We start from the raw sequence: 27,644 nt of genomic DNA, 5'->3' as shown, positions 1-27,644 counted from the left end.
ATACCTAGGTACATATATCTTATCTCATTTTGTCTATACCACATTTACTTTTATATTGCTAGGTAGGTATTATTTTCCCAAATTTTACAGAAGACAAGGAGAACAGGCATTAGGGAGAAAGATTCCTAACCTAACTGCACAAGGTAAGTGAAGGAACCGGTATATCACCCTAGTTGTTTCTCCAAAAAGTTCATGTTCTTAATTCTATACCTATTTCTTTGCCTCTCAGGGGTGGTTGATTTATGGAATGCAAACTCTATATGTCAGTGTTAGACTGAAATGACTAAATAAATGAAATTTGCTTACTCACCTTCTAAGATATTGGATTTTGGTTGATAGATAGATAGAAAGATAAAACAGAGATAGGCACATTATTTTATGTATGCAATAAGTAAGTTCTTGAATTTTTAAACACATTACCAGATAGACCTAAATTTAAAATGAACTGTGGGTGTGTAATGGTTCATTGTACATAGATTCTGTTTGACTCAGCTTTCTAAACTGTAAAATATGCTGTAAGAATTAACTAGAAGTAAAGTGATCAATTGTCCCAGTTTTTTCTGGGACCAAGGAGTTTTTAGGATCCCAGGATATTCAGCACTAGTACTGAGAAAGTCCTCAGCAAACCAGAAAGATTGTGTTGTCCTAAATAAGACATTCCTAAAACCCTAAATAGGGTTTGAAGTAGAAATATTTAACTATTATATAGGTAGTAAGAATAGGATCTGTGCATTGATTCAATATAGTGTTTAAGTTGCAGATGCTATGTGCAAATAACATCCCAGGTCCCTGGCAACACAGAGATGAATAAAGTGGCCTCAAATAATTTAAAGGGCCTTGAGTAAGGAAGACAATCACAGGCACAAAATGTATATAATCTGTCTTATGTTTGCCAAAATCTGCAAAACAATTGAGTGCTAGGAGCATCAGAAAAGGACCTATTCATTGCAGAGATTTGCAACAATGCAAATATGTGCAGAAGAGCTTTAAATAATATCATGCAGTTTAATTGGAGTAAATGAGAAAAGAAGAAAGGAATTCCAAAAACTGATGGAGGTTCTACTTAAGGAATGGCAGCGTGAGAAGCTCTGCAGACATGCTCCCAGTGAAACAGCATAAACGGTGAAAATTATTTTTTAAAAATTACAATCATATATGGTCTCTGGAAAATTTCCTAAGAGCATATAGCAAATGAAGAAACATTTATTCAAGAAGATCTATTAAAACACGATAAGAACATCCAGAGACTGTGGCACTTGACCCCAGACCTGTTTCTTCCCTTCCACTCCCATCTCCCAGCTCAGCCTGATAGAGAATTCTCTCTGGACTCTGCATGGAATGGCTGAGGAAACAGGGCTCCTCTCTCCTCAGCTCTCAATCATGGGATATAGTATCTTACCAGGAGGGGCAGGATGCCAGCGTTTCTCATCTTCTCCAACTCTTGAGTTTTCAGAAGCGGCCTGGTGAGTGTGGTTGAGATTGGCAGTTTGTTTCCTCCACTCGCTCCACTCCTCTCACAGGGCAGAGGCCCTACCGCAGGCAGGCTGATAATATGCGGCCCAATCACTTGTCTCATGTTGCTTGTTCCACTCCCAGAGAGTCAAAATGAGAAGACCATCACGCCGCCGGCAGCAGGGACGCAGAGAATTTCCCAGGGTAAGAGAGCCCGTAGGATTGGAGAACTTTAGCTCTTCCCAAAATATGTTCCTTTATTTTTTTCAGTTTTAAGAGACATAAAATAATAAAAGTACTAATTAACAATGTTTTATTGTATGTTTTACTGTATCAATGTACTATAGATCACAATATATGTATTACATATATGTATAGATATATAATAGCACATGGCTACCTAGGAGTAACATTTCTATATTTTATTAGAATTACGTTAATATAAATTTGAATCTAAGTTAAGCTGCATATGGTAACATCTAGAGCAGATAATAAGAAAATAACTCAAAAATGTGGTATAACATTATTAAAAGAATTAACATTCCACTAGAAAATATACACTTCATGGGAAAGAAAGTAGCAGAGGAGAAATCCAGAAACCTTGCACCCTCACAATTTTTATCCTATAGAAGTGAAATTTCCAGATAATTGGAGCTTATCCCAATTAATGAATTACATGAAAAAGTTTTGAACTAATAAGTTTAAAATGTTTTAAAACCTACCACCTACTGCACAACTTGAATATATGAAAATGATTGAATTGTTCATTTTAAATTGGGAAATTGTATAGTATGTGAATGAAGCTATTATTAAAAATAAGGCTTAGGAAAAAAGTAAGCGTATGTTTGAAAAGTGAGGCTTTATTGCAGAGCTCAGAGTAGGATATGTTAAGGTTAGAACAGAGTACTAGTAGGAAACAAAAATTAGAAAGTATTATGTATTATACATATTTGTATTATACAAATATCGTATATTAATGCATGTATGTGGAACCTAGAAAAATGGTACAGATGAGCCGGTTTGCAGGGCAGAAGTTGAGACACAGATGTAGAGAACAAACGTATGGACACCAAGGGGGGAAAACTGCGGTGGGGTAGGGATGGTGGTGTGCTGAATTGGGCGATTGGGATTGACATGTATGCAGTGATGAGTATAAAATTGATGACTGATTAAAAAAAAAAAAGTATTATGTTCCATGCAAAGTAAGAGAAATAGATTTCATTCTATATGGAAAATAGTAATAGAATCTCAGCCTTGCAAGGTACATTCAGACTCTCCAATCACGCATAAATTTGTTCTACCACATCTGCACCAAATATTTCGACGTCAATATTTGACTACTCCTGGTGCTTATGGTTTTCTGAGGAAACCCGTTATGACCCTGTGCAGCTCTGACATCAAAAAGTCTTTGATATACTTATCCAAAATCTTAATTTCTATGGATTCCATTTTCCTGTCCTATCTGTATCCCACTGAAACATAACAAGTAAATCTAACACCTGCTTCACATGAGTGTCCTGATCAAATTAAAGGCGGCTAGCATGTTTTATGTCTTCTTTCCTTCAGCCTGCATAGCCCTAATTATTTCAACTACTCACAACCCATTGAATCAAATATCTTCCCAGCCTCTTATCTTTGTCTCTTGGCAAGATTCTGGTCTACAGGAAATGCTTACAGCCTTGTCCCCTTCAAATACATCTACCCTGTGCCTTAAAAGTGATGAACTCTTAACATATACCCTAATTACACCTTTCGAAGTGTTCATTACCCACAAGATCATGTCCCACCTCCTTAATAGAATTTACGAGACCCTCCTTGACCTAAATCACTTATCTTTTTTCATGTTATTGTGCCTTTCAGATATTTTCCCATATTTCCCAACAGCTTATAGTTTCCCACACAAACTCTACGGTTTTGCTACTGCTGTTGCAGCTTCCTGAAATACCTTTCCTCCTCTCCTCACTTTGTCTGCCTCTCTCTTCTCGTGAATAATTCCTTTATAGCCTTCTAATGTCAGCCAAACACCGTGTGCAGGAAGGTTTGCCTGAATCAATAGGTGTTGAACCAGGCATAGACATCTTTTCTTTGCACTCCTGTAGTGTTTTTTCTGTCTTTCTACCAGGCATAAAAATCATCTGTTTATCTGTGTTCCCCCAACTAGACTCTTTATCAGTGGGCATCTTACTTTACTACTTTTTATGTGTTTCAACCCTAGTACAATGTCTAGTGCATAGTGGGCACTCCGCAAATATTTAGTGAATGCTACAATTAAACACCAACCATTGTTAGTCTACACCAACAATTCTTTAGAAATGCTATAGTCACGAAGAAGGTTCAGTAACAATTTGCTTCTTAAATTAGGCATGTGCTCAAGTTGAATAAAGGTGCTGAAAAGGGGTATTGTGAGAAGATGCTTTTTTGTTCAGAAAAGGACATCAGGCAATAGAGCGAATTAAGCTCATTATATCTTGTACTCCTTGAGTTTTAAATGTGCCTTAAGTTCATTTATAATTTTTGAGAGCATTTCTATGAGATAACATGTTACATCGAACTCATAAGGCATGCATTATCATAAATCAACAACAGAAATATCAGAGGCAGATAAAAACCTTGGTTCATACTCTGATCTTATCAGTTACTAACAAATATTGACAAGTTATAAATCTCACCTATAAAGGCAAACTAGTTTTGATCTAGCGCCAAAATGATATGCAAACTGCTCCAGTTTTAGGTAACCAGTTTGTCAAAATTATAACTTGCAAGTTTGAAACACATGTCTTAACTAACTTTTCATGACGGCCTGGGGATTTAGATGTGCTGACTACTATGATGTCATCTGTTTCAGCCACTGTTTGTAAGGACTTCACCTTGATTCCCTGGCCAGAAAAATGGTGATAAACATATTGTGCATTCAGTCTTTTGATTAGCAGAGCCCTTTTCCACTTAAAAATGATCCATTTAAAATTGGTAAGACTATCTTATGATAATTATATGGAAAACATTGATGACCTGGTTCAAATATCAGCTCTAAAACTTTCTAACTTTGTGAACTTCAGCATATGTTTTGTTACTCATATGTAAAATGGGGAGATTAATAATACTCATTTTTTAAGGTTGTTCTGGGAATTTGTTAACATATATAAATATTTAGAACAATACCTGGCATGTGGAAAGATTTCAAAATGTCCATTAATATGATGATTGAAAATATGTTTGAAAATAATTTTACATATATCACTCTATATGTTCACTGTTACATAAAGGTTTATACAAATGCAATATGTCTTTTATTCATTTTCTTGCATTTCATAGTCCAGCTGCTTCACATGAAGAAGGCAACGTCTGTTACTATCAAGAAGGTTGGCTAATACAGAAGATAAAGAGACATTATTAGCCAAGATCACTGTTTTTTGGTTTATTTTTTAAGAAAGTTGTCCTGACATTTAGAGTAATAAAACAACCATGGCCCTTTTATATGTGTTTGAGGGAAATATTTCTGTACAATTATCCCATTGTCAGTTAAAAATTTTCCCCTTAGTTTCCCTAACATGTTTTTTGTTTTGTTTTTTTTTTCTGTCCATGGAAACGAAGACTCTACCTGTGTTCTGACCTCAGTTCTTTGTAGCTATTTCCAGATGCCTCTCCCACCCCCAGCTCTTCCCACAGTCACCATTAAGGAATCTTTTACTGCTTGAAAAAGTTTTAATATTCAGCAGGTTAAGGAAATCCATGGTCAGCTTTAGAATTTTAGTCTCTGCTGAGCTTTCAAGGTGTCAAGGCCCTAAAATAATACGAACAGCAGGAGTACTAAATCTTTCATTATTTCCAGTTTTCCCTTGAGCATACTGACTTTGCAATAAAGAAGCTGTCATTTATACTCTTCTTTATTGCAAGGTAGATAATAGCTACAGGAAGAAAAATAAGGAACTGTGTCAAGTTAGCCTGACTGCCATCATGATTAATGTGTAATCATTGCACATTTGCATCTACTCTTTTTTATATACAGGTACTTCATAGATTGGAAGAGTGATGGAGACAGCTACTTTACAATAGATGCAACTGAAGGAACCATCGCTACTAGTGAATTACTAGACAGAGAAAGCACCGCGCAGTATAATTTCTCCATAATTGCGAGTAAAGTTAGTAAGTATGGCGTGGACGGAATCAATGTTATACTGCAATTCTTTGGATTTCACACTCTTAAATGAGTCCCTGCTGAGGTGTTTTCATTTTTGGACTGACAGCCAAGTGGTCTCTTGGGGAAACTCAGAAACCTGCTCCTTTTGCTCATAGCATTAAGTCCAGAAAAACTGTGACAGCTGCCAATGAGCCCTGTTTGCAGGACTGCATGAATATCTAGCAGTGCATTTCATGGTGAGATCTCATCCTTTTCCACCCTGCAGGAGGAAATAACCATCACATGAAATCATCTTTTCTGAAATATTTTCTGAAATTGAAGACAGCATTTTTAAATTCACCCCTCTTCTTTCTCCTTTCATTAAAATGTATTTTGTTATGAACATCATTGTGAAATATACAGGAGTTTTAAGTGCAATTCTTCAAGTGCAATTCTTCACTCAGAATCTATAGGATCGTTAGCAATTACTCCTTGTGTTGGTTTCTGCTTGGTCCAGAAGAGAATCCTTTAGACTGAGAGTGATTATAGGTCTTATGTGTTTGGCTGGACAATTCAGGATCTTATCACAACTTCCAAAGGTAACAGATGAGGGTGGGAGTGGAGACCTTGGCTAGCAACATACTTGTCTGTAACAGAAGTGCATCGTACAAGTCCTTCTGCTTGGGTTCTCTTGAAAGATTTGAGGAAATCCCTTCTGAGTATCTTTCATTCTGTTTTCCTCCTATTTTCTTTCGTGCATCTGGTGCAAGTACTCTGACAGCTAATGTCACCTTTCAGTGCAGGGAGAAGCTAACCGTGAACATTTCTGTTGAGGGGTTTTGGGTCAGTCTCAACTCAGTGGGTGTAAATGGGAAACAGTTTTGTTAATCTTCAAAAACTGCTTCCAAACATGCATAATCAGACACCTATTCCCGGGCCTTAATGATGCCTGTAGCTGATTTCATTACTTTTACGTTATTCTGATTATTAAAGGTAAATTTAGCATAAAAGAACATGCAGCTTCTGTCTTCTTTGTTGGACTACTTCTCTGTTATGTTAGAAGACGACTGCTCTGAGGCTGCCATACTAGAGAGGTCACATGTTGGTGGTCAGGTTGACAATCCCAGCTCAGCTCAGCCTTCTAACCATACCTGTCAGAGCGCTGGATATGTAAGTAAAACCATCTTGCAACCTCTAGCCAGGCTGCTTGCTAGCTGAATACCACAATGTAACCTCCGTCATTACCATGTGAAATGGAATATATACTCAGCCAAATCTTGCCCAGATTCTGATGCACAAAATTGGGAGAAATACTGAAATTGTAATTATTTCAAGCAACTATATTTTTGTGGTCATTTGTTGTTGTACAACAATAGATAACTGAAGAACTCAATGACACCATAAGTTGGAGCTTTGATTCCTTGGTAGTGGGGGTAAAGATTCTCCAGCTGGACTAGAAAGGAGAGAGAGAGAAGTAAAAATGCATAAATCTCTCTTTTAAAGATTTTTTTTTTGAGATATAGTTGATTTGCAATGTTGTGATCATTTAACATGTACAGCAAAATGATTCAATTATACATGTATATGTATAAATATATATTCGTTTTTTTACATTCTCTTCCATTGTAGGTTATTACAAGATGTTGAGTATAATTCCCTGTGCTATACAGTAGGTCCTTGTTGGTTATCTGTTTTATATATAGTAGCGTGTATATTTTAATCCTAAACTCCTAATTTATCCCTTCACCCTCTTTCCCCTTTGGTAACCATAAGTTTATTTTCTATGTCTGTGAGTCTATTTCTGTCTTGTAAATAAGTTCATTTGTATAGTTTTTTTAGATCCCACATATAAGTGATATCTCATATTTGTCTTTCTCTCTCTGACTTAGTTTACTTAATTTGATAATCTCTAGATCCATCCATGTTGCTGCAAGTGGCATTATTTCACATAAATCTCTCTTATCTGCCCCCCAGAGAGTGCTCCCCTGGTTGCCACTGCTTCTAGGATTAAAATTGACTGGCTAAATGGACTGCCCAAATACTCTCTTCATGTGATTTTTGAGTTATTTGGTATTGGGGTCTCTGAGCATCCCATTTGCCCATGAACTTGATATGGGTACCCAGTGGTAGACCTTACAGCTTCTTAATTCCAGGTCCCCTTGTGTAGCAGACAGCTTTCTTGTAGACCTTACAGCTTCTTAATTCCAGGTCCCCTTGTGTAGCAGACGGCTTTCTTGGGTGAATTAATAGCATGATTGCTCAACTCCAGCTTTCTGTTTTGTCCACTTGACCCTGAGGAAATTCACACATCCTGGTCATGCTGAACAGGTACATTACAGCCTGCCCCTCTACCATATGCTTCCTCTGTCATGCTGTCTCCTTTCAAATCTGCCCTCCTTGCTCTGTTAGGCTCTGAGAGCTGATCATCCAGTCAGCTGCCTGAGAAGACATTCTATCAGGAGAACAGAACCAAATGCCAGTCTCCCAGTTCTCTTTAACTTGTTTTCCTGAAGTTTCCTTTCATGCTAGACACCTTTCTTCTCTCCCATATCACATCCTCTTACAGTTACATATGTTATTCATCATTCTTTTCATGCTTTCAGTTATTTCAACTTTGAATGATTTCCTTCATCCATAACACTGAGGAAAGCTTAACTATAATATAGTTAGAAAATAAACTTTAGTATTCTAAGATCTTTGACAAATAGAGTAAAAATGAGATGTCTAAGTTATGGGTTATAAGACCTCTATCGACTATATTATAGTCACTCTCAATGGCTTGGATATAGTAAGTGATAACTGACCAGAGGTAGCCTATTCAAAAAACGTCTATTTATCAAAAATATATTGTCCACAATAGAATATTTTTCATTCGAAAACTATCTTGTGCGACCTACCTTTTCTATTAATGCACATGCAAAACATGTGCATATTTTTAGAAGGAGGAGTATTAGGTCCAGTATCTTAACTCAAGATGAAAGTCTGCAGCTAGTTCTTCACTCACCTGTACTGTAACTCTAAAAGGTCTCTTTCTCCCCAGCGGCTACTATAGCTACAAAACCATCATCATGGTGTGAGGGCACCCATCATAGCAGGTCTGGTACCTGCAGTCAGAGCCTGAGCTCCAACCACTTGGAAAATGGAAGAGGAGTATGCATCCATACTGTGCAAACGAGTGTCATTGTTCCTTAAAAGCTTAGATTTTTCAAACTTAGAAAACTGTATTTTGTTAATTATTAATAGAATTAGGGCACATGCTGGCTCCTCTCTGACCTGCTGGATGTAGTTTTTACCTAAATCCAAATTAGGAAACCCCATTGTGTGGGTTCCCATAAGTTATGTTGGCTCTCACTTGGACATATGCAGAACTGAGACTTAGACTCATAATCCATACATACACACAATGTGAAAGGGCTGCCAAGCTAATATTTCTAAAATATCTACCCCTCGTCCATTCCACTGTCTATTCAAAGACTACTGTGTGGAATTTAGAACCCTCAGGGAAGTCTGGTGAGATGAACACTATACACCTGCATGAAAAAGAAAGAGGCTAAGTATATATCACATGGTCATTAAAGATTCTGCAATAAGAATAGATTGTTGTGGGCCATATTTTGTTTGAGTTCACAGAGTTTGAAAGTAAACTTTATTTATATTTTAATACATAAGGCTGCTTTCAATGATCAAATTAGCCAGCCTCAGCAGGAAACTCTCATTATGGTGAATGACTGAGAAATAAATAGCCCACACTTGCCCTGCCAAGTGGAACAAAATTGTGTAAGTGTACCTTACTGCAGATTGAATTAGCATATGTTTTGGCCCTGACCCTTCTATAAAAACTCTCAGATGCAATGAAATGGTACAATGATTGAACAACTTCCAATTAATTAAAAAGCAGTCATTAATCAGAGTTGCTATAGTCCAAGGTCCAAATAGTTTTATTAGACTACTAATAATTATTTTATGCATTATTGCTTTGATGTTTTTATACTAATCTTGAGAATTAAAAAAACGCAAACCTCCAAAAATCACTTCATTCAAATTATCAGAAACTTCCAATGGGCAAATGTTTCTAATTTTTTTTTGTTTTTTGTTTTGGTGTTATTATAACACATATCATTAGGCAAAGATAACTACATTAAAGCCTTAGAACTTTTATATAATTATAAAATAAATGGATAATACCAAAGACAATTCTTCTTTTCTTGGTCATGTTAATTATCCAGATGGCAATAGATTGTTTCTATTGTGGAAGAGTTCAAAAATCAGTGATAGACTTACTGCGTGCTATATTTGGGGAAAATGTTATGTTTAAGTATACCATTATGAGTTGGGATTAAATTGTTGAGTAATTTTTAAGGTTATTTAGCATTAGAGCTACTTTGCTTTAACTTTTTTTGCTTCAACATAATGTAAGTAGTATCATCTTCATATATACAGAAAATCAAACTGAGATTATTGTCTATAATTTAGGCTCAACATAACTTCATCTAATTTTTTATAAATTGTATAGAACATTATATACATGCAAAGTATTAATGGTTGTGGGTTAAAACTAAGACTGAAGTCTGTTCTTAAGGACAGTTTAGGAATAGAAACTGACCCCCAAAATTATTTTAGTTAGTTATAACTATGCAAATTATGCTGAATTCCAGGGACTTCAGACTTAAGTGCGCTCTCATATAGCCTCCAAGGGAAAGTTGCCAAAGGTTTATACTGACCAAACTGTGGTCATTAAGTAATGAAGGATTTAAACAAAAATAAATAGGTTTTTTGGTAGAAGTTTTTAAAGGGTTTCTTCCGCCTGTGTGCCAAATAGTTAGCCATGAAATGGTGTTCTCAGACCAAATGAGAAGAAAGTACCTAATGTTTCTATAATAATTGTAAGTGATAATATTATAAATTAGTAAACCAAACTATTATAGTAGCTTTATATACATTCACTCAATTTATTACTGTCCACATTGTAAGTGAAGAAATAGAGGCTAAGATTTATTTCCATTTGTCACACAGCAAATGATGACCAAGCTAAGACAGGAGCCCAGGACTCACACTCCAAAACACAATTTCACAGGGACACATATTCACCTCCTTATGCTTCACTTTTAAATAAGTTAATAGTAAAATTAGTCAAGGTGGTTTTTACATACATAAATAGTTAAAGTAAACTATACTAAAAAAATTTTATGTACATTTGCATTGTACATATAATTAAGCTGAAATTATTGTTAGCCTTGGCATCTATCTATCACCTATCTATCTATCTATCTATCCACCTACATTTAAGCTTGTTGGACTGCTTAGCTATTAGAAATCTATAGTGGATTTGCATTTTAGAAATAAAATACAGACTCAAAGTATGAGAATAAGGAAATATGTGTGCAATATTATGTGTGTGCCAGGGTTGTAGGTAGGTAGATTGCTATCTCTATCCAATAAGTGTTAATTACTAGATAAGACTCAAGCTACAAGAGTTCCTAATGATTTTATTGTGAAGGATCCTTTCTGATAACTTCCCTGTATATGGAAAGATTCTTGCCTACCTACACTGCATGGCCTCCTCCCTGCTGGCTGCCCTTAGTGGCAATGCCTTTGCCAGTGCCAAGGACATAAAGAAGATCCTGGACCGTGTGGGCATCAAGGAGGTGGGTGACAACCTGGCTCAACAAGGTCACCAGTGAGCTGAAAGGAAAAATCCCTGAAGACATCAGTCACTGCTCAGGGTATCAGCGATCTGGCCAGCGCGCCCACCTCCGGAGGGCAGGTCTGCAGCTCCTGCTGCTGCTTCAGCCTTGGCATCAGCAGAGAAAAAAGACAGGAAGAAGAAGGCGTTGGAGGAGTCAGATGACTCCCTGGGTTTATCGTGTTGAAGAAGAGTTCTGCTCCCCTGCAAAAGTGATAAGATGTCATTTCTGACATCAGTGGTATCACTGATCCCCCATTCTGTTTAGTAGAAGCAAGTCACTAGACCCAGACCACACTTAAGGGCAAAGAATTACATGGAGGTAACTCATGTGGGTATCAGGGAGTGGGGATTCTTGGGAGCCATTTTAGAAAGTTGCCTACCTGATGTGTTTCTTGGCAACTAGACGAGTCTCTCTAAAAGTGAAGAAAGTCTAGAGACCATATTACTTAACCACTAAGCCTGAAAATTTTGTGAGAAAGACAACAATCTGGTTGAATTCATAAGTATGCAACCAAAATACAAAGTGCTGTAAGAGAGAAAATAATTAAAATGATTATTTTTGAAGGCATAAGCATAGTATGTCACACAGGAATTATCATTTGAGCTGAGTCTTTAAAAGATGAAGAAGATATTGAAAAGGAGGAAAGGAGGGTATTCTAGGTTGAGGAAACAGCTTAAGCAAAGGCAGAGAGGTATTAAAGCTCATGTCCAGATGAGAAATTACAAGTAAGGTGGTACAATTGGTGCCCAGAATGTGTAGGGAAGAGTAAAGAAAATGCATTCAGAAAGGGAGCATGAGATCTCCTCTCTATTCTCATCTAGAATACAGTATTGTTAGGTACAGTCACCATACTGTACAGTACATCCCTAGGACTTATTTATTTTATAATTGGAAGTCTGTACACTTTGATCACATTTACTTTTTGCACACCTCGCACCCCTGCTTCAGGCAACCATTTCAAGATCGACACAAATATCAGATCATTGTGTTGTACACCTAAATTAATATAATGTTGTATGTCAATTATATCTCCATTTTTAAGAAAGAAAGAAAAGAAAGGAAGCCTGAGGCCTTATCAAACAGAACCTTAAATACCACATGGAGAAATTACAAAGTTTTTTAAGTGGGTTTTTGAGCCCATCCTCATTTCTGCTGTTTCTGCTATATGTCCCTAGCTCAACATATGTCCAAAGAGACATATATCACTTCTCCAACTTTCCCCATCTGGTGAGTCTGGAAGGTAGTTATGCAAGGGACCTGCATTCCTGTAAACCTGCACTGGCTGGGTTACATTGTATCCATCTGGGTGACCGAGGTTAACCTCATCAGGATCAAGAGACAAGGGTGAGTCTGGATTTTCTGCAGTGTTTGAGCCGTAGACATTTCTTTCTAATTTGGCCAGTCTTTTTTCAAAAGGGCACTGTAAGTCATATGCACATGTACTGAGAATAGGCATGCCGGTTGGCCCTTTCTTTTTTACTACTGTTCTTCAACTTCTTAATTGTTACCTGAATCAGAATCACCTGGGACAGTATTCCTGGACCCCATTCAAGACATAACTGAATCAGAATTTCTGGGATTACTGCCAAGAAATCTCCATTTTAAACAAGATACAGGTCATCTAATGGATACTGATGTTGGAACCAGTGTGCTAAATTCTCTAAATATTAGCATGGATTTGTGGAAATAAAACAGCTTAATGTTACTATGAAGACATGTACATACTCAGAGAGTGTAGTTGACTTCTGAGGACTAAATAAAACCATTGGTTTCAATTCTGGATTGAAGCCATTATTTTTTCCTATTTTTTCTCAAATAATTGCCTTTCTCTTACACTTCATGAATACATTACTTTGCATGTATGAGACTAGGTAGTTTATCTACCATTTAATATTTCCCTTTTTTTCCCCTGAATAACTATATGAAACTATCAATATTTTGTATTCTCAAAGAAAGGTAACTTTGATTTATACTAGTATTGGCAACATTTTACTAGTACTGGTAATACAGAAAAGTAATACATACTTTGAAGAAAGAATCACTTATAAATATTCAACCATTTCATAAAGCCTTCAATGTGTTGTATACATGGAAATAATAATCATTAACACCACTATACTCATGGACTTAATTTAGAAATGATACCATTTTTCTCACTATTATATGATGTGTAAATATAATAGAATCCAAGTTTGTTGTTATAGTTTATATTTTATTTTAAACTTTCAACTGCTTATGGGTACACTATCATAATCAAACTATTTAGGAGTAGTTTAAACCAGTAAAATTGCTCTATCAAAATCACATACAAAACGATGTCAGGCTTTTTTTTTTTTCCCTTAATTAGTATCTGATTTTTCTCCAGAAATTAAAACCACTTGATGAGCTTCTCACCTAATGGTTGAAATTTGGATAAAAATTATATTTTAGATATGTACAGAAAATTTTAGTATCACATATCAAAATTGGAATTCAAAAAGAAGAAATATTTTTACATTGAAAATGTTATTTTACTGACATCATGGACTATATTGTATTTCATCTATTTGTATAGGGATCCTCTCAGGTGTGAACTTCTTAGTATCAGGGACTTTATCTTACACCTCTTTGATGCCTATGGTTTATTATACTCTCTGGAACACATAGACATGTACATAGTTAATGAATAAATTGTGAGTAGCTTGATAAGCATCCCATCCTGCTGATTTGGGTCTTGGAGTTCCTGGTAAGTTGCCTCTTCTCAGCCTCTGTGCTCACCCGGTATATGTGGGGTATGATGTAGCTGGAATGGACTGGACGCTGGAACAGGCTTAATGAAGTCCAGAGGGAAGACCTGTCAGCCCTTCTGCTAAGGCACCAGCACCCCAGGCAGTGGGCCTGTGTGCAGGGGAGCAGGATGTCGAAGACCCACGCGGCCTCTGTCTTGACCGCACCTTGTCCATGCAGATGCCACCGACAACGCCCCGGCTGTCCTGCTCCCTCTCAAGGTCCAGGCTTTGAAGTGGGGTCAGGAGCTCCCAGGCAGGGGCTGACTTGGGCTGAGACTCCTGGGAGTAGCTGTGATCTCCATCTGCCGATGATGGGGAAAGGGACTTCCAGAAAGTGCCAGCAACCTCCTTGGACTTGCTAGTCAGTCCCCCCAGGCCAGGCTCCCTGTCCCAGAAGACCCCAACCCAGTCCCAACCCACAGCCACAGAGGGCAGGTAGGCGGGCTCAGAGGCCCTGTGAGTCAGGACAGGGTGACATGTGGTTCCAAAGGGCGGTGACGCCATTCCAGGAGGCCTGGGGACTGTGGGAGCTGATAGCTGCATCAGTCTCCTTGGAAGTAGAAGCCTTGCTGGAAGTGCAGACCTGGAGGCAAGTGGGAGCTGCACCCCCAGCAACAGGCCCCTGGGGCAAAGTTCCTGCGTGGCCCCTGGCAATGAATGCTGTTCCTGGCACAACGGCGATGTGCCCCGCGGAGCCCATCGCAGCTGCAGCCCCATGGTTGGAATCCTTCTTTCCTTTTAATATATATTTTAATATTTCTTATCACCAGGGATTAGTTATCTATTGCTGCATAACAAATTACAATGGAGTTTCTTTGGGTCAGGAATTCTTTTTTTTCTTTTTTAATAAATTTATTTATTTTATTTTTATTTATTTCTGGCTGCGTTGGGTCTTTGTTGCCGCGTGCGGGCTTTCTCTAGTTGTGGCGAGTGGGGGCTACTCTTCGTTGCGGTGCACAGGCTTCTCATTGTAGTGGCTTCTCTTGTTGCGGAGCACGGGCTCTAGGGCACGTGGGCTTCAGTAGTTGTGGCACACAGGCTCAGTAGTTGTGGCTTGCGGGCTATAGAGCGCAGGCTCAGTAGTTGCGGCTCACGGGCTTAGTTGCTCCGCAGCATGTGAGATCTTCCCAGACCCAGTCTGGAACCCATGTCCCCTGCGTTGGCAGGCGGATTCTTAACTACTGCGCCACCAGGGAAGCCCTGGGTCAGGAATCCTAAAAGGATTCATCTTAATATCTGCCCCAGGAAGTCTGGAAGACTTGACAGCTGGGGGCTGGAATCTTCGGATAGCTCTTGTACTTCAGAAACCCAAAGGCACTGAAACTTTTTGCTTTCTGCAGCTAATTAAACTCCAGGTAAGGAGTGATGTCAGTCTTCTTTTCTTATCAATGAAGCATAATGTAATTGAGGTTCAGTCATGTTGTTGTAGCACGTATCACTGTTTTGTTCCTTTTTACTGTTGAAGAATTTTATTGTATGGATATGCCACGGTTTATCTATTCACCAAAAGATAGACATTTGAATTGTTCCCAGTTTGGGACTATACGCATAATATTTCCATGCACATATGCAGACAGGCTTTTTGTGGCCATTCATTTCATTCTCTTGCGGAGAGACCTAGGAGTGGAGTTGTTGGCTTATAAGTTCACGTTTAAGGTTTAAAGAAAATTCCAATGTATTTTCCAAAATGACTATACAACTTTGTATTTCTGACAGTGATCCTTTCCATCAGCAATCCATTTTATTTCTCTCACCTATGATTTGTGAATTTCAGTGTATAAGTCCTACCTTTATTTTGCTAAATTTATTCCTAAATATTTTATTATCTTTGATTCTATTGTGAATTGAATTTTTCTCAGTTCTGTGTCAGTTTCTTCTTTGCTAGTATATTAGGTATAAAATGGCCATTTTTTATATTGCTCTCTTATCCCACAGCCTTAATATACTTGATTTGATCTATAAGTGTTTTGTGGATTCTTTAGGGTTTCCTACCTACAGGGTCTGGTCATTTTTTGATAAAAATACGTTTTCTTTTCCATCTGAATACTTTTTAAATTTTTATTTTTATTTGTTTGCACTGGATAAACCCTTAAGTGCAATGGTCAATATGTGGTCAGAGCAGACATTCTTGCCATGTGCTCAATATTAAAGAGAAAATATTTAGTCTTTCACCATTGAGTATGATACTGGCTATGGTTTTCTTATAGATGGACTATGTCAGGTTGAAGATGTTGCCTTCTATTCATTATTTGTTGAGAATTTTTAGTAAAATCATGAATGGATAAATTTTGTCAAATGCTAATGCTGAGTCTATTGAGATGGCTATGTGATTTTTTTGTTCTTTCTTCTGTTAATATGATATATCACATTGACTATTATTAGATGTTAAACTAACCTTTCATCCATAGGATAAATGCTATTTGGTCATTATACATTAGTTTTCTAATAAGCTTCTGGCATCAACTTGCTAATATTTTGTTAAGGAATTTTTGTACCTATTTTCATGAGTGATATTAGTCCATGCTTTGGTTTTTTTCTGATGTTTTAAATTGACTTTTGGTATTAAGAAACAACAAATAAGCTGGTGTTTTCTCCTCTATTTTCTCTATTTTCTGAGAGGGTTTGCAAAGAATTGATATTATGTGGTCTATAAGTAGTTGATAGACTTTCTCAGTGAAGCCATGAGGGCATGACTTTTTCTTGGTGGGGAGATTTTTAATTACAGCTTAATTTTTTCCACTTGTTTTAGGTCTATTAAGATTTTCTCTTTAATTTTGCAGTCAGTTATGACAATTTATGTCTTCCTAGGAATCTGTCCAGTTCATCTATGTTAACTAAAATTTTGACATAAACTTATAATATTATTTTATAATATGTATTTCACTTATGGTATTTCACTGCTCCTTTGTTATTGATTTTCATAATTTCGCCTTAATCTTTTTTATTTTCTTAGTTTAAGCCATACTTTAAAATACTACTAATAAGGCAGTTCTAACTCAAATTGACTCAAAAAGTTATGGGATTTGATTGAGATATCACCAAGGATAAAGAAAGAAGATCTAACAAAACATTCTTGAAGCCATGAGGGACAAAAATAGAATTAATTATCGATAATTTTGTCTGAGCCTAAAACTATTAATAAGCTAGTTATGCAATATAAGCAACATGGGTCAGTGAAAATTGGAGTTTAAATGGCTTGACTACTAAGAACACAGCAATTAATTGTGTAAGATTTTAGTTATTTAATATTTACAAAGTTCATAATTGAATTTACTTTCTAAGTATTCAATGATAACTAGTTTCTAATTTGGCAAAGATTCGGATAATAATGCTCATGCCAAATCAAGTTTAAACAAATTTCATCATTGCTGTTTCAAAGATTAGATGAGTCAGAAAGGAAATAAGTCATTACTTTTTCACATCATTTAATGAATTATAAATGAAAACATTTATATATATATATATATATATATTACTTTAATAAATATATTACTTTGGGAAAAGATCAATTCTTACTTGAGTATAGTAGTTCTCAAACAGAAATGTTACTATGTACCCAGACAGATTTACAAATATAAGGTGACATTTTTAAACATTTAACTATAAAAAGTTTTACAAATATGCAGTAGAAGAGAGAATTATATAATGAAACCCATAAACCCATCACTCATTTTTGACAGTATGAATAGCTTGTCTTTGTTGTTATTATAGTTTTTCCTCTATTCTTGTTTGGGCATTTATTTTGTAATTTCCACAGTGATGACTAGTGACATTTAAAATTCAGTATTTCTACAAATCCTACAGTGCACAGGAAAATCTCACACAACAAAATATTTGTCTTAGCTAAAATACCAAAAGCACACCTTTGAGAAACACTTTTAATAATAAGATGTTACAATACTGATCATATTTTGAGCCATAGTACTCATTGGGACAGATGTTCAAATCTATATTGCAGATTTATATTTAAAACTACCAAAAGGGAATTTTTCATGGGTAAAAATAAGCTTGAATTAATAACTTATTTATACATTATAAAATTAAATCTGTACTATAAACATAATTGTGAGAGAAGTCTTGCCCCATCCTCACACTAACTTAAAATAAAACTATAATCCTGAGGGAAAAAAAAACACTTTCTTCTTCATATGTCCTTGGGACTTGTAAATTATGTACCAAGTAAAATAGGAAGTAGTGGCTGATTTGTACATTGTACAGAAGTTGAATAGGTTAATATATAATAGAGTTTAAGAGCATGGACTTGAAACTAGGACACTTGGATTCAAAACCCATCTTACCACTTTTAACTTGGAATTTTTGGAAGAGTTACATTCCCCCTCCGTTCTTCAGAGTTCCATATACAATAAGGGATAATATAAATTTATTTATTTATTTTTGGCTGTGTTGGGTCTTCGTTGCTGTGCGAGGGCTTTCTCTAGTTGCGGCAAGCGGGGGCCACTCTTCATCGCGGTGCGCGGGCCTCTCACTATCGCGGCCTCTCTTGTTGCGGAGCACAGGCTCCAGACGCGCATGCTCAGTAGTTGTGGCTCACGGACCCAGTTGCTCCGCGGCGTGTGGGATCTTCCCAGACCAGGGTTCGAACCCGTGTCCCCTGCATTGGCAGGCAGATTCTCAACCACTGTGCTACCAGGGAAGCCCCTACAATAAGGGATAATAATGGTCTCTATATTAGAGTTGCCTGTGAAACCTAAATGAGCTTACTTGTGAAATGTGTCTTAGAATATGGGTACATTGTAAGTATTATGAAGTATTAGGCATTGATTTTGCTGTAGTTTTTGATAATTTACAGTTTGTTTAGGAAAGTGAACCTAATTTAACCAAACTGTTGATTTTATCTGTATTTTATGATATATGAATACTTAATAACAATAACAGAAGATGAGCTAGATCATCTCCACAAATGACAGTTGGTGATAAGAGTAATGATAATTTACCAAAACTAATCTAACATTCTGTAGAACACTCATTTAATACAACAAACTTAAAAACTTATGAATTAGCACCTATTAATACCACGAGCTGCAGAAAGATTAAATAACTTGTAAAAACTGAACCAGACCTTTTCTACCAGATAAGATAATGCCATGTAACCAATATTAATTTTTGAATAAATAGATATTTTTTGCATCCTTCTCCAAGATTACCAACACACCTTCTATAAACACAACCCATATTACAACATATACCATTTCTCTTCCCTTTATGTTATCTGTGCCTGCACTGGTACACAATGTTGGATTTCACTGTGTCATATATGAATATGTGAACATTTCTTAAGCTACGGCTGACGGTGCTTTTTTTTTTTTAGATAAATTTTAGCACAGCAGAATATTGTAGGCTTGTCAGAATCAGTCATGTGGTGAGATTTGTATGCATTCTTTAAAAGCATCCAGATAGAGATCTATAAGAATACTAACATTATGAATCTTCAGTGGCACTGCAGATGAAGAATCTAACACAATAACCAATCATTTAAAAAGGTCTGGTGGAATGAACATAATATTTGGATTTCCATAGTCCTGGGTTTGAATATTAACTCCCCATCCCTCTAGATGTGTGACTTTGGACAAGATCCTTCGACAATTGGGGGCACTTTATCCATCTGTAAAACTTCATTAGGTAAAATAAATAAGTTGAAAGATGTGCATTATGTTATGCCTTATTAGTTTAATTATTTCTGGTTTTCTTCAGCAAATGACAGAGAGGCCGGTAATATATCACAAGCTGGGGCTAAAAATTGTGATGGAATTTTGGCAGAGATAATTTTTCAAACTAATTTTTTTGGTACTTCAAGAAGGAAAGGCTGTTTATTCTTTCCTTTCTTATCACCAGCAAGTAATTTCAGGGTGCGTCATAGTTTTCCACAATCTCTCTCTTATTTCTACTTCCTTAAATTTATTTTAATTTTCGTCTATGCAAAGCAGTCTCTCCTTCATTCTTGGAGTTTATCATCCTTTTTTGGAGGAATCATTTTGAGAGAGTTATTTAAATATGTAGATGATACTACCCAATAAAGTTATAGACACAACATAGAAAAGCATATGTTTTATCCAGTGAAAAATATCACTATTAGTGAAGATTGATCCTGTGAACTAACCCTGGTATGATGGCTACACTTGTGATGAAATACCAGCTAAATGTTTGACCTTAACTTTGGTGTTGATTTTCAGGGATAAATACTGGTATAGTGCACTGCTGGTGCTCTGACAGCGTGACATTGATAGCGCCAGTATTCATCTCTTTTTATTATAATTTTAAAAAAAATGTTTTTACTGGAGTATATTTGATTAACAATGTTGTGTTAGTTTCAGGTGTACAGCAAAGTGATTCAGTTATACATATACATGTATCTATTCTTTTTCAAATTTTTTTACCATTTAGATTATTACAGAATATTGAGCAGAGGTCCCTGTGCTATACAGTAGGTCCTTGTTGGTTATCTGTTTTAAATATAGCAGTGTCTGCATATAAATCCATCTTTTTATCATTTATATTTGGCACAATGCCTCAGCTTCCCATAAAGGAAAGGTCCTTTGGATTCCATATGAATGCTGATTTTTTTAAATGTTAATGCTATTTACTATAAGAGCAATAACTGATCAGATTTTGTAATCATCTTTTCTCCTTTTATATTTTTAACAGGTAACCCATTATTAACCAGCAGAGTCAACATATTAATTAATGTCCTAGATGTCAATGAATTTCCTCCAGAAATATCTGTGCCATATGAGACAGCTGTGTGTGAAAATGCCAAACCAGGACAGGTATCTTATCAATATTGTTAATTAAGAGTGTATAAACACCCACTATATGCATGTGTTTTAGGTTATATGACCTTGCATGAATATACACACATGGATCTTATGTCTTCATAAAAGAAACCATAAAAGATAGTAAAATCTTTTGAATTAATGGTATGTTTTGGATGTGGAGTTAATACCACAGGGGATAAAGTGATGATGGCCTAGTGAATATTCTTTGTATAACTAAAAGTTCTAGGATTGCAGATTCTGCTGTTTTCCATTTGTATACTGTGGAATTTCTAAAGAACTTGTGACTCTAAATCCAGGAAGCAAGCAACTTTAGACTACATTCTTCTATAGTATTTCTTGCTTTGCTCACATGCTTTTATGAAAGGGTGCATAACAATTCTTAAGCCCTTGAAAAATGGAAAGCTTTCTCTGGTGGCCTTGAGTAGAGCATCTGGGTTATTCAAGCTATCTGAATTACATTTTCTTATTACGTATTGCTCTGGAGGGAGGTTCTGGTGGGGAGAGGATATGAGGAAGGACCATATAGTTGATGACAGTTGTCGTCAAAATCCTAGAGTTTATGTGGACCATGGTGGGTAGCTAGCTTTTTTCTACACTATTAAAAATGAATGAGTGAATATATAATATGATATGATATAATATAATGTAATATAACATAATATAATATGATAGGAACCAGTCATGAGCAAATGGTAAGAGTGTGATATGAAACAAGAATATAATTAATCCAAAATTGTATACCTAGGTTCCAAAAGAAAAATACATCAGTATGCTTTGCTTTGCTGTCTATTTCAATTACCTTTAAATAGCATAACTACTCATTTAAGTAAATTTGAAGTTTTAATTCTTACTTGAAGAAATATCTCAATATTTAGAACGGTATCTTTATTGAAAAAGGTCCTTTTTTAATATCTAGTATTTGTTTCAATTTGAATGTTTTCTACTGCTTCATAGAATATTTGTCCCATAGTTCTAATCCTGTGATGTTCACTAGCCTTATAGGTATTAAATTAATATTAAATACAAGTTAAAGTAAATGTTCTCATTCACACATGCCCCACTTCAGGTGCTCAGTAGCTGTATGAGATGAGTGGCTACCATTTTTATTAGTTTAGATCTACAGTATTTCCATCAGTACAGGAACTTCTAGTGGACCGTGCTGCTTTATTACTGCTTTTGATAATTTGGGGAAAGTATTAACTTTATTACAGTATGACTTAGTCATATTTTCCCAAGTGATAAATTTGGATCGTTAATTTTGAATAGACACAGAAATAAATTTTTTTAAAATTTTAATACTTTATCACTTTAAATGCATCCAAAATTTACATGGGGTGAACCTAGTGCCTGATTTATTGTCTGAAATAGTAGATGCTGCATAAATGTCTACATAAATAAATAACCTGAATTGGTTGTTTGCAGAGTTATAAGAGGTTTACCAAAATTCTACAACTTAGCTATTCTCCACTTTTCAGAGCCTTCTACTGCCACCCCAAAAATCCAATCCTTTATTTTTAGGTAATTTAGGAACATTAATTATTTCACAGCAATCAGAATTTTGTAATGCACTAAGTGAAAGCCTTTTGGAAATAGAACTCTATTTAATGCGTCTATGTTTTTCCAGTAAATTAAAGAGTTTAAAAAGTTGGGAATAGTAGAAGTTATTAGAGATAACTTGATTTTCTTATATTTAGACAAAGTGGTAAGGAATCTGTGTGGACATTGGAAGCTCTTTTTTTCTAATAAATACCTGTGGGGTATTCTGTGTCCTCTTGGGCCACATTTCCATACAAAACATAACCCTGAAATGTCTGAAATGTAGTATATGAGCATTTTCTGCTTTTGACCCCAGCCATCCTGACCCTTGTCTAGAAACTATGCATAGGAACTATCTATCTCTTCTGGACTATAATTGAATATGCATGCATGTATATATGTACGTATGCCTTATTAGCTATGTATCTATGTGTCTATCTATATTCAAAAGAAGTAAGAGAAAAGAAAGATGATGCTATATAAATCAATAGTGATTTACATGATGAACCAATGAAGTAAGGGAGTTGTTTTACTTAGGGCAATAACTCTCAAGTGTCAATTACAGATAAGTACCAGTTTATACCAAAAATTTCATCTCCGTATGCTGTTTTAAAGGATGTTTCTCCATTGTAAAGTTATGTTCTTGATAAGTTTTGATGTTAATTTAGTAAATAATTGTGCTAGTTGATAGCAAAGGCAAAACAAAACAGAACTTCACAAATTAATCCCCACATAATTTAAAGAAATTTTATGGGTGAGATATAGCAATCTGAGCACATGTGAAGGAAAGTTGAAGTTTTACAGGGTCTGTATGGTAATTATTTGACTAAATTGCCATATTTAGCCTTCGGTGTTGAATCCATGACAATTCTAAAGGCTAAATAGATCCTGTGTGACTGATTTACACTAAAATAGGGAACTGAATTTCTCATTAGAGGACCCATTGTCAAAATACAAAGTACTAGTACTGCACTAGACACTAGAAGCCCCAGTGTATACATTTGTGAGTTCCTGTGTGTTTCTGTGTGTGCCTACGAGCACACACAGCTATATGGGAAGGTAGATCATAGTCATAAGACTGGGTTTCAACCATGGAATAAAAACAAAAAGGGATAAATAACTGACATGTTTAATGGCATCAATCTAAGAGCACAGGATGCAGGCTTTGCCCACTGGGAGCAGGATGTCATACTTGAAATCTAAGGTCTTCCCCTGGCACATTCAAACTTAGTCTAAGAGTGTGGTCACCTGAGCAGCACACTGCTTTTATCCTCTTTGGCACACACTTCCTGAAATTCTTCCTGATGCAAAACCATTGGATATGTTAATAAATACCTCAAAGCCATTCTGATTTGCTTACGTATATAGTGAATTATCAGTTTCATAGTTTGGCTCTTGGAAGTTAACCTCCAAATTCTTCAGGGCATCTCATTGAAGTATCAGAATTTTAACTACTTAGATTACACACTTATGGGAACAATTTAGGAAAAATTTTGAAACAAGATTGGTCATACTTACTTCTTAAGAAAAAATATTCTATGAAAACACAATTTGTATCTTATCCACTGGGGGAAAGGAAACATAACAACAAAAACAGATCTACATCCTGTGTATCTCTTTCTCATCATTTTACTTAGTTATGAAAATAAAACTCATTCTCACAAACATAAAGATACTAAAATTTTGCTTTGCAAGGACTTTTAAATAATCAGGTTAGAAAGCATTTATTTCATGTAATTTAAAATGCAAGCAAGTACATTTTAATTTTATTTTGCTTATTAGTGAGAATTTTCAATGTCATTAACCTTTTTAGTTATGTAGATATCGATTTGGAAGTAGCCCATACCCTATACTTGTACCTGCCATTATTAACTGTAAATATTTAGCTATTTGTTTATTAAAATATTTGTAAATAATTGGCCTACTGATATGAATTCGAAAAATGTCATTTCTGTTTACTTGCATGTTTCATTAAAAAAACTTATTAGCCTGGTGTGTAGAGTTCCCTTTGAAACTGATGACTGATTTCAAGTCTCATCCCAACTTTGTTTCAGATAATTCAGATAGTCAGCGCTGCAGACCGAGATCTTTCACCTGCTGGGCAGCAATTCTCCTTTAAATTATCACCTGAAGCTGCCATCAAACCAAATTTTACAGTTCGGGACTTCAGAAGTAAGTTTAACCACATAAAAATTTACCTTTTATCATGCAACTTTGTAAAAGGACACAAATGTAGAAATCCATGCTCTTCCTAAAAGCACTCAAGCTCATAAAAATATAGAAATCCATATATAAGAAATACAAAATTTTATGGCTAGCAGTAAGCTAAATGTTAACCTATATAGACTATATCTAATGAGGCAAATTACTTCCATTTATAATGTGGACATTCCCTTAATGAGTCAAACAAACAATAGGCTATCTGGGAAATTGAATACTTTTCATGTTTTAAATATATCATTTGTTCTACATGCACTGCTTGTACATACAAGTAACTGTTTTTTTGAATAACACATGGTATGGCGCAGGTCAAGAATACAGGCTTTGTAATGAGAATGATATAGGTTTTCACTCCCACTGCATTACTACCTAATGGCAGATTATCGATATATTAAATTATACTAAAGAATTTCAACCTCATAGTTAAAATAAATTAACCTCAGGGTTTATTTATTAAATAAAATAGTGTATGCAAATCCTTTAACACAATGCCTAAAACCTATTACCTTTAAGGTAATTTTAGCTACCACCTCTGCCATCATAACTACACTTAAATTTCTACCACCACTGCTACTACCATTACTATCACTAATACTAATATTATCACATCTGCTGCTACTACAATCTACAAAAATATAAAGGACACTGGATTAGATATAATAAGGCTAAGTACTGATCAGTTGCTCTGACTTTATTTGTTCTGTGACTTTGGATATTTTATCTCTTCTAAGTTTCTGTAGACATAATATAGGGAATAAAAACTCCTGAGTTCATAATATTGGGTAGAAAAAAGCTAATTCTTGCTAGATTCTATGCTTATGGAACAAATGAACAAGTGATAAGATGGATGATATAATGATGGTGATGATTGATAGGAATCAAAGGATGCTCTGAGAAAGTTAAAGTTAGTTTTCTTCAAATACTTGGGGGAAGGAAATTAGAGTCACAGAAGGAAATTCAATAAGATTTACGCCATCTAATAACGTAATGTGAGGAATGGCTGGGAATGAAACAAGGTCCCAATTATGAAAGGCCTAATAGGTAGGGATACCACATGTTTTATCATGAAAACTGGAGTATGTTTGAGAATAGCAGTGGACAGTGTTTGTAATTTTAATTAGAGCAGCACACCTAGAATAGGGCTGTCCAAGTCAAACTGGACCATACGGTCAACCTGTCTACAAGTCATTTAAAGAGTGTATAACTTAAATCCAATGACCTGAGAAGTCTTTGAAAGGTTTACACAAGTGTTTAACATATTCAGATTGGCACTTTAGCAAATCAGTCTGGATGCAGTTTGGAAAAGACAATAGAAGGATACAAGACTACTTCTGATACTATTGTAGAAAATGGATGAGAGAATCTTGGATTAGGATAATCCAATGGATTAAGGTAATGGCTGTGAGGATAGAGGTGAGTGGTTGGAGATAGAATACATAGAGCTTCATTCTAGATCTCCTAGATTCCGTATGTAAATATGATGAAGAAGAAGACTAATACGACTTCTAGATCATTGGCTTGGGTAACTAAGTAGATGGTCACATCATTCAGGAACGAAAGTATTGACTATTTTGCACCATTTTATCTTTGCTGGAGAATCTATATATGATTAATCATAATAATATGAATCAGATCATCTTGCCTCAAAGTATAGTATTTTGTCATGATCTGAACATGCATTTGCCACTCATGCCATTTACCATAGCCCCTGTTTTATCTTGATATATTTTAAGTGTAATTTTAAGTTTTTTTGTTTAAATGGGTAGACACTTTTTTTCACCTTTTTTTTTTCTTGTGAGAACATTTAAGTTCTATTCTTTTAGCAAATTTCAATTATACTGTGCAGTGTTATCAATTACAGTCACCATGCTATATGTCAGATCCTCAGACTTTATTCATCTTATAGCTGATAGTTTGTACCCTTTTATCAACCTCTCCCTATTTCTCCCACCCCCAGGCCCTGGCAACCATTTTTCTACTTTCTATTTCTATGAGTTCTGCTTTTTTTTTTTTTCTTACATTCCGCATATAAGTGTTACCATGCAGTATTTGTCTTTGTCTGGTCTATTTCACTAGCATAATACCCTCCAGCTTCATCCATGTAGTCACAAATGGCAGGGTTTCCTTCTTTCTTATGGCTGAATAATATTCCATTGTGTGTATATACAATATATATCGCATTTTCTTTATCTGTCAATCGATGGAAACCATTTTACGGGTGATAATGAGCTTTAATATGTCTTTTTTCTTCCCACCATGGACAGCATAATGAATTCTATATGGTCACATATCAATTATAATACTGGGTTGAAAATAAATCTTTAAAAAAGGGGAGACTGCCTTTTGACATAACATGTTCAAGAATATCAAACCCTTAGCTCCCTAAGTGCAAATACACCGGAGTCTCTGACTTCCTATTTCTATTAATCACTTTCACCCAGGTTTCAGGCTTTAATCCTTGACTGTTCCTTTCCCCAGACTCAAGTATACAACCATCAATGGCTGAAGATTTCAATATTGATTCAACTAGTCCCCATTTTTCTATTCCTACCGTCAACACAAGTGCCTAACACCACTGACTCTTAGTGGGAATATTATAATAGACATTTGGCAGGTTTATATTTTGTTTCTCAATTTAAAAATATCCTCTGTGTAATGACAAATTGATATTCCCCTGCCAAATTCTATCTTATCACATAAACTTTTCTGAGTTTTGTGCTTCCTACTGAAATGGGTATAGAGAAGGTGCTTAATTTTTCATTGTTGAAATTAGAATCTACAAATAGAATGAATGGAATATTACTGATATAGTAACATTTTTCTGACATACTTGTATTTTAATGAGTACTATATCTTTCTAAAATTATTTTACCTGATTCCAAAGTGGGTATCATGTATGGCTACAGTGGACTAAATATTAGTACATTTCTAAAAAAACAGCAAAATGTTTCTGGGAGTGACTTCAATAGACTCAAAAAATGAAATAGTGTTATGAATAAAACAAAAATTCCACTTTTCTGTACAGAAATAAAAGAAGTAAAGAACAAGTGCATGCAAAATAACACTTTCA

At 35.5% G+C, this 27,644-nt stretch overlaps 1 protein-coding gene and 1 pseudogene across 6 annotated transcripts in view; both read left to right on the top strand.

Moving 5' to 3' along the window:
* LOC132362145 (cadherin-12-like) overlaps positions 1-27,644 on the top strand; it is a 359,212-nt gene that overhangs the window by 326,476 nt on the left and 5,092 nt on the right. For all 6 annotated transcript variants that reach the window (XM_059916149.1, XM_059916147.1, XM_059916150.1 and 3 more), the window contains 3 exons: positions 5,459-5,595; positions 20,688-20,809; positions 24,409-24,526. In XM_059916149.1, coding sequence (XP_059772132.1) covers positions 5,459-5,595; positions 20,688-20,809; positions 24,409-24,526 — 377 coding nt within the window. The remainder of the gene's footprint in view (positions 1-5,458; positions 5,596-20,687; positions 20,810-24,408; positions 24,527-27,644) is intronic.
* On the top strand, positions 6,584-11,439 carry LOC132362035 (large ribosomal subunit protein P2-like; annotated as a pseudogene).

The sequence above is a fragment of the Balaenoptera ricei genome, chromosome 3, assembly GCF_028023285.1.
Source record: "Balaenoptera ricei isolate mBalRic1 chromosome 3, mBalRic1.hap2, whole genome shotgun sequence".
In the NCBI taxonomy this organism is placed as follows: domain Eukaryota; kingdom Metazoa; phylum Chordata; class Mammalia; order Artiodactyla; family Balaenopteridae; genus Balaenoptera; species Balaenoptera ricei.
This window is presented reverse-complemented; position numbering and strand designations above follow the sequence as displayed.